Here is an 8,043-nt window from a genome sequence, read left to right as displayed (position 1 = left end):
TGATGTTTCCAACCAGTATTATTGTTAAATAATTAGTATCAGTTGAAGACATCAACTAGTACTAATAAGATTAATATCGGTTAATATCTTCAACGGGTACTTATTGGTTAATATCAGTAAAAATTAGAAACACCAATCGATACTATGATGGTGTAGTAGTTAAAAGCGTTGCTGGAGTTTGATTCAGTACCAATTCTAAATATGTCTTGGGACAGCAGCCCTGTTCTTCGGTAATGATAAGATTAATATCTCCTATAACAAGTTAGGGGCTAGAACACTTATGTGCCCAAGCCCTGCAGAAAGTGGGGCTTCTCATCTTTTGGGGGTGTCCATAAACGCTAGTGAACCACTAACCAAACTGTACTCTCCTTTGAAATGCAGGATTTTTAGAGGAATTATATATGTATTTCACAGGAATCAGTTCATTTTCACAGAAAAACGTAAAAAACAGGGGGGGGGGGGGGGGGGAATCCTGCAATCCAAAGGAGGTCTGACAAGGGGTGGGCCACTACAACGCCATGGGAAGCGCTTCCAAACGGACAGAAAATAAAAGGAGCAGGAAATAAGGAAAAGAAGAAATGGAATGTAATCAACATGACAATGAAACAGGTGGCAATTTTGCGTAGCCCATCTTGAAAATGGCAAATCTGTGGAGTCACATCTTTATAGTGTTAAATATGCAAATTTCTCAAATACCAGAGCTTCGGAACAATGGACAACACCACCTTCGTGAACAAACCAGACAAGTCCACTCAGTTTAGCATTATTAACTAATCTTGGAACCTCACGATGTGAATGGAGCACATCAGCGAAAGAATTGTAAATCATCTAGTACCTCAAACTATGCGAATTTGGTTATGCAGTGACGATGGCAGATCAGTGGAAGTCAGGCTGACCAGTGGACGTGAGACACCGATGCCACATCCTGCTGTTCGGGTTCACGCGCTTCGGTGCTGTGATGACCTCCGTGATGGGAAGGTACACGTAGTGCGTGTTGCAGATGCAAGAAGTGATGCCGCTGAAACCAGCAAATGCCCCATGGACCTGTGGGCATCTCATACAAATTCCATGTGAGAAACTATATGTTGCAGGCGTAATCTACTTGTAAACTTGAAAAGGTATACACCCAAGGTGTGTTAGGACAAGGGGCAACTTACAGCATTTTGTCCGAGCACGGTACACAAAATTGCATCAGATGCGTTGGCACGGCATGCACGAACCATGTAAGTTGGATCGATGTATTTCACGTCAGCTGGAACACCAATGTCCTTGAAATGCATCTTAATCTGAAAAGTGCAGGCAATTCCATTATATGATTGATAACTTCTGAAAAGGACAATGGTAACAGAAGGAAACTGGAAAATCATTGGTTTAGCAGCTGCAAATGAGCAGATAGTAGTAAAGTGTGATGTAAACTGCAATCATTATCATCTGAAACTCTACTCGACAAGTCTACCAATAAATCATAAAATCCACCCAACAAAAAATCTTGGCTAATATTTCTATAAAAAAACTTAGCTAACAGAAACCTTCTGTTGCATGTGAACACCAATGTCACTCAATATCACATTTCCTGATGCATCAGTCGCACCTGATTCTTGGAGTAGATCCTGTAACAAAAGGTAAAAGAAAACGAGTCAAACTATAGGTTTTTTGCATCTTATCGGTATTGCCACTATATACATGGAACAGAAGTAGATAGAGACCAGACAGCTGTGAATTTTAGCATACTTGTCCAGCAGCTTCTGCAACACAAACCACACAAAATCCCTTACTCTTTAGCAAATGCTCAAGTTGCCGCAAAACACCAAATTCTCCATCTAGAGTGAACGGGACCTTCATTCATATTGTAACTTGTAAGCTTCTGTTAGTGCTTACATGTGAGAGGAAAACATATGGCAGTTTTAAACATAGTAAAAGCTACATTTATATTACCTCAGGTATTAAGCAGACATCGACCTGCCCACTTGAAAGGGAAGCGTGCATTGCAATAAACCCGCTGCTTCTTCCCATTAATTTGACCAAGCCAATACCATGGTAAGCACTACGTGCCTAAAAAGAGTGTCATCATAAATAAAACAAAGATCATCTCCATGCAGCATCTTTCTGTAAACCTTTGTATCTCTAAACAATGTCAACTACAGAACAGCCTGCATAGCAAGTATGATCAGCCTACCTCTATATATGCGGAATTAATGGCTCGTTGGGCTTCTTCAACAGCTGTATCAAAACCAAATGTTTTATCCATCAAAAGTATATCATTGTCGATTGTTTTTGGAACTGCTACAACTGAAACCTTCAGCTTTCTCTTACGGCACTGTAATTGTGGGGAATATAAATTGATGTAACCTTCGATATGATATATCAAGAAGACAAAGTAAACTAAGAGTAAAACATGTTTTTTATGCACACACGTGTCTGCACCTATTTTGGCTTCCAATGAGAAAGGCTCAAAAGGATTCCAAAAAAAATCCAAGGATAATTCATTTACAAACACTTAACTTCTTAACACGTCAAATATAGGCAGGAAAACATAATACTGAGTGATAAATGAAAACAATAATAGAAACATATTCCTTAACCTCTTCATGGATAGCATTTGCTCCTGCATGGGTACCATTTCCACCAAGTACAAAAAGCATGTCAATCCTTCTGGCCTACAAATCATATTCATATCATTACAAAAGAGAAATAACTATTATAAAAATCTCTGATTCCGTACCTGTATACTATCAACAATCTCACTAGTTTTAGCTCCACCGCGAGAAACACCAAGAAAACTTCCACCATTAAGATTTATATTCTCCACTAGACCACGTGAAAGCTGAGTGATTTGTTAAAATGAAACTTGAGAAAACCATGAGCAATAAGTTTATGCAAATGATGTATAATGAGAAGCATTCTTACCGGCATTTCTTTGAGGCCCTTTTCGAAAAATCCACGATAACCAAATGGAATTCCAACAATATTCTTAACACCATAGGTCTCTAGGGTGAATACTATCTGCATGTACAAATACATGTGTTAAATCATAGGGAAACACCTCTGCTACTAGCCTACTAGATATATCTGGATGTTTTCAAAGCATTGAGTAAAGATCATCCATTGAAACATACACTAACAAAACACAGAACATTTCTGCTGATAGCACCATAGTCGTTTCAACATTACTATGCTTGCATTTCTGGTTCAGAATAATGGGGCAAAAGGAATCAATAAATTAGATATCGGTCTTATGCGGCCATGAATACTGATCCACATCATCTTTGGAACTCACATCAGAGATTTGCATGAATTCAACTAAAAATAATCCATATTTTGATTTGTCACTAGCCAAGTGTAGCAACTAGATGATAAAGCACACTTCCATAGTCCTAATGTCAAAATGGTAATAGCTGATTTAACCTTATTCATGTTGATGTTCGACATGAATGTCAAGAATTTTGGGTTTGAAATGCAGAAATGTCTGGACACTTCTTAAGATAAGGACCTGTCTGATGACATCATTCAAACCAGGACATAGACCTCCACAGGTAACTATAGCAGCTTTTACTTCCTCTGGCTCATAGTATATCTCCTTGCGTGGTCCTGCTCGATGCACCCTACAGAAAGCTATCCATCACTGATCCGCCCTTCTAGCATTTTAATGATATATTTAAATTAAATAAACTACTAATAAGTGCTCTCTTGATGAAAACAAAAAATGAAAACTGATATAAGAGTTCCACAGAAGCAGGTGTCAAAGAAAACATACCATTGCTCCACCCAGCTACAGTCAAGATCAACACACTCTGCTCCAGCAGAAGTAGGCGATGAATACTTTATCACCTAGTGAAGAGTGCAATGTCAAGTTCACTGTATATCCTATAAGAACATATCTATTTTGTTTCCTGAACTGTATGATCCTGAAATGCTAAATGCAGTGATGATAAGTGTATCAGATGCTTTGAAACGCTTCAATTGCATTATTTATAGCTTCCTCTGCGCATACCAATATAAAGCTAAATTCAAATTGGCCATTGCAGACTGCTGATGTTTAAAGAAACATCTGTTTTTTAATAGTGGTGAACTATCATCACAGTTTTGATATGGTTATTAGCTGTGAATTATTAAAAATTGATTAGTCATTTTAAAGTTATTCTCTACATCATGCTAATTATCCTCAGGAAACACTAACCTTCAAAAGTGCCCGATCATCATTGTTAACATAACCATTCCACATATCCACATTTTCATCACCTGTAAGAGTTCTGCTAGGGCAACAGCAGATGGTGCTGCATGAGAATATGTTGTGCTGTTCTACATAATTCAAGCAATGCCAAATAAAGGAGTGTGGGACCTGTTTTTCTTGAGTGAGAATGTAGTTGGCCTTGGTTTCAGATCATATATATCAGTAATACTTGGCAAATCAAACCGGCTTTCCCAGTCTTCCTGAAACTTCTGCTTCCAATATGGATCCTTAACATCTAGTTCCACTTTCGAGGAAGTCACTCTAGCACACAGTGGAGCAGGCTTTATTATCTTCTTGCTTTTGCAATGTTTGAAATTTGAATAAGAACCATGCAAAAACTGATCCCTTCTTGATTGCTGAAAATGCTGCTGTTGTGTACTACAAAAACTGCCACTTGTTTTTAAAACAGCAGCCATCATTAGACACTTTAATGAGTTCAAAGTAGTGATCCTCTAGTAACCTGCACAAGAAATTAAGATAAGACTTTGCAGTTAACAGTCTTAAATCATGGAATGACAAGAAGAAATTTAAAAATTAACTGATTAAACAATTTTGGTCTAGCAAGAGAAATTAGGAAGTGATACTAGATCTACATGATTGACAAGGAATCTGTTTGCTACGCGACAAATCATGGAGGAAGACAAATTTCATGAAACAAGTAAAGCAACATTGGCAGATTGGCTGCATTTAGGGTAGAGGGGCGAAATTAAGTTCCGTCCCCTTGTACTTAATATTGACATACAAGAGAAGATTCTATGACCAGTGGAAGAGGTGAAAAACTACTAGTAGCAGCTAGATAGGAGGAGGATCCAGTATTGAGACCGCTATAATTCAAAGTCAAAACCACCAAACACGAATCAATGTTCCATCAAACCTCCAGCAATGAATGGCCTATGAAGCTCTCTCCTCGTCCAAAGTGCAAGTACTTAGGTAAACCACAGGCACGACCTTACGGCAGTTGAAACCGGAGAGAATCCGGGGGAAATGCAGCGGCAGGGGAATCACTGGAAGGCGGAGACGAGCGCGAACCTACCTGCCACTGCCAGTTCTTCGGGGTTCGAGCGAATGGCGAGAGCACGAGTGGGGAAAGCAGGTAGAGCTAGAATACTACTAGATGATCCTCTCCTTTTTGCAAGCCTTTTTTTTTCAATTTGGCTTGGACTAATCGACTCCAACACACTAGCTAAATTGTTTTGCAAAAGATAAATTTAGGTATTATCTATATCACTATATAGGGGTGCTTGGTTTAAAAATTCTAGTCCTACCATTTTAGTTTCTTTGAGTCCCTAAATTGACAAACACAAGAATTAATATAGAGATAATTACTCTTTTAGTCTCGGTGTGTTAATTTAGAAACTAAAATGGACTAAAAATACTTCCTAGAAATCAAACACCTTCATAATCTACCAGTTTAAACATTGTAAAACTCACCAAACCAAATCACCCTACACTCATAACCTCCACTAAATCCACCAAACAAATTACACACATACTTAACACATTATTTAAATCAACAGTTCAAATACCTGAATAAACCTCTCTTAGAACATCTCCAACAATAAACTCTAAAATATAGTCATAAAATTTGAAATAGATTTATATTTAGTGTTTGGGGCCTAATTTTTTTTACTCCAATAGTTAGGCTTTAAATAATGTTATTGAGGATAAATGATGTTATTAGGAAATAAATGGTTGGAGATTAAGAGGAAACGAGAATCGAGCTCCAGTATATGGGTACTATATTTAGGATCCGAGAGATCGAGTCTTATAATGTTTGATGAAATTTTATAAAATAGATCCACCGTTGGAATGGTGTTTATGCTCTTACCCACTCAAATTCAATGGACAATATTATTATGCTAACGACCTCCCACAGTCAGCTGTCTGTGATGGGTTTGTTTACATTGGCTATATTTCCATCTGTGTAGTTTGATTTATATTATGTAAATGACTCTAGTCTTTAATATTATTACTTACTCTTTATTGTTATTCGAAGCATTGTGCTATGATGAGTCATTTATGTAATCGCTGTGTACGTGAATTTCTGATCCTAGCACGTACATGGTTCACATTCGTTTTACCTTCAAAACCGGGTGTGACATAAGTGGCATCAAAGCCTTGCTGACTGTAGGACCAATATCCTAGAGTAGCATTGGCTGTTTTAAGGACTTATTGACTATTACTTCACCTCATCCTTGATGTTGTTTCAAAATATTAGTCACCTCGACTAATTCTACGTTATGCTTTGTATATATATCACCTTGCTAAATGTATTTTATTCTTATTTTCTATGCTTTACTTATTCATTCTATTAGATCTGATCTTACTCTTGTGCTCGCGACATCTTTGTAGATGCCCTTGACCATAACTTTTTAGTCTTCTGGGATTCTTTCCTCTTCTATCATTAAATTTCTACCATTTGTCAATCCATATTCCCTTGTTATTGACATGCTTGTATCCCTAAATTTTTCAATACTCTTGTTTCAAATACTTACCTCTGAAAACTCGGTTGTCTATTTAAACATTCCAGTTTATATGTCCATAACCTTCTTGTCTTCTGAGATCCATTTCTATTCTGTTGTTAAGTCGTTATCCTTTGGCTTTTTTCTATTCCCTTGTCTTGGTATGCTCGTATCCTTGGAGTCTTGCATACTCTTATATTTTCATGTATGCTTATCTTCATACCCCAATGCCGATTTAAGACATTTCAGTTAACATGCCCTTGACCACCCTTGTTTCTTAATGATCCACGAGCGGTTATTTTATTTTGCACATCCTTGATGATCTTGTTGCTTCCTTATAACTTCCCTCGGTAAGGAATCTTTACTTCAACCCTTCTGTTGGAACCTTGCCTGTCTTACCCTTGAGTGTTTTCTCCACTTCATTACTTTGTGAGTCTTGCCTTAACTCTATCCTTTGTTATGCTTTTTATTATTATCATATTTACCCTTGACACCTCTATATCCTACATTGATGTTTGTCTCATACCTACCCTTTTAAATCTCCCCTCTTCCACCTCAACCTGAAAGTTGTATTTTACCTATTTTCCCTTGGTTGTATTATCTTCATTGTCGTTTGTGAGTTTTTAACTCCATCATTTGCCTACTTTTGTTTGTTATTGCCTTTACCTCTCTCATCCCTCGATCTTACCTTGGTGATTGCATTATGTCTGTTATCTAAAATCTCCAATCTCCTACAACAATTTGAGGGCGGTGTTTTACTTACCTCACCCTTAGGTATATCCTCTTCTTTATAGCGTGTAAGCTTGGACGTGACTCCATTATGTGTTGTACTCATACCACTGGCTCTTCAATGCCTTCATCTTTTCTCTCATACCCTTGTCTGTTATCGCCTCTGACCCTTGCGATATTTATGTCTTCTACCTAAAATATCACCTTAAACTTATCCTTTAAAAGCCTCCCCTTTCTTTCCACCCAGTGTGAGAGTTGCGAGGTATCTACCTCTCCCTTGATTTCTTTTCACTTCTTGTCGCCTTACAAGTTTTGTGTTAATTACATCCCTTGTTGTGTTTTTATTTGCTATCACCCTCATATTGTCGTCCATCTATATTGCCTTGATACTTATCTTTATTCCTACTCTTTAAAAATCCCCTCTCTTCCACCTCAATTTGAGAGTGGCAATTTAACTATCTGGCCCTTGGACGTACCCTATCCTTTTCCATTTGCGGGTCCTGTCTTAACTCCATCATCTGTGGTACTTATATCATTTGTTCTTATGCCCATTTACCTCCTCTCTTACATTCTTGTCTGTTATCACCTTTAACACTTGTAATATATATACCCTTACCTTCA

The 8,043-nt window shown here is 37.7% G+C and overlaps 1 protein-coding gene across 3 annotated transcripts; it reads right to left on the bottom strand.

The window, feature by feature from the left end:
• Positions 1-608: 608 nt before the first annotated feature.
• Positions 609-5,390, bottom strand: LOC100279231 (ATP-dependent 6-phosphofructokinase 5 chloroplastic). Of its 3 annotated transcripts, none has more exons than XM_008674272.3 (14): positions 5,265-5,390; positions 4,340-4,691; positions 4,178-4,250; positions 3,755-3,828; positions 3,491-3,602; positions 2,908-3,003; positions 2,723-2,824; positions 2,583-2,657; positions 2,177-2,317; positions 1,936-2,052; positions 1,732-1,836; positions 1,530-1,610; positions 1,158-1,286; positions 617-1,044 (listed from the first exon to the last, which is right to left on the bottom strand). In XM_008674272.3, exons 2-14 carry the CDS (start codon positions 4,648-4,650, stop codon positions 877-879), a joined length of 1,584 nt encoding a protein of 527 aa, XP_008672494.1. In that variant the 5' UTR covers positions 4,651-4,691; positions 5,265-5,390; the 3' UTR covers positions 617-876.
• Between the last annotated feature and the right edge of the window lie 2,653 nt (positions 5,391-8,043).

This window comes from Zea mays, chromosome 1 (assembly GCF_902167145.1).
Source record: "Zea mays cultivar B73 chromosome 1, Zm-B73-REFERENCE-NAM-5.0, whole genome shotgun sequence".
Classification (NCBI taxonomy): domain Eukaryota; kingdom Viridiplantae; phylum Streptophyta; class Magnoliopsida; order Poales; family Poaceae; genus Zea; species Zea mays.
This window is presented reverse-complemented; position numbering and strand designations above follow the sequence as displayed.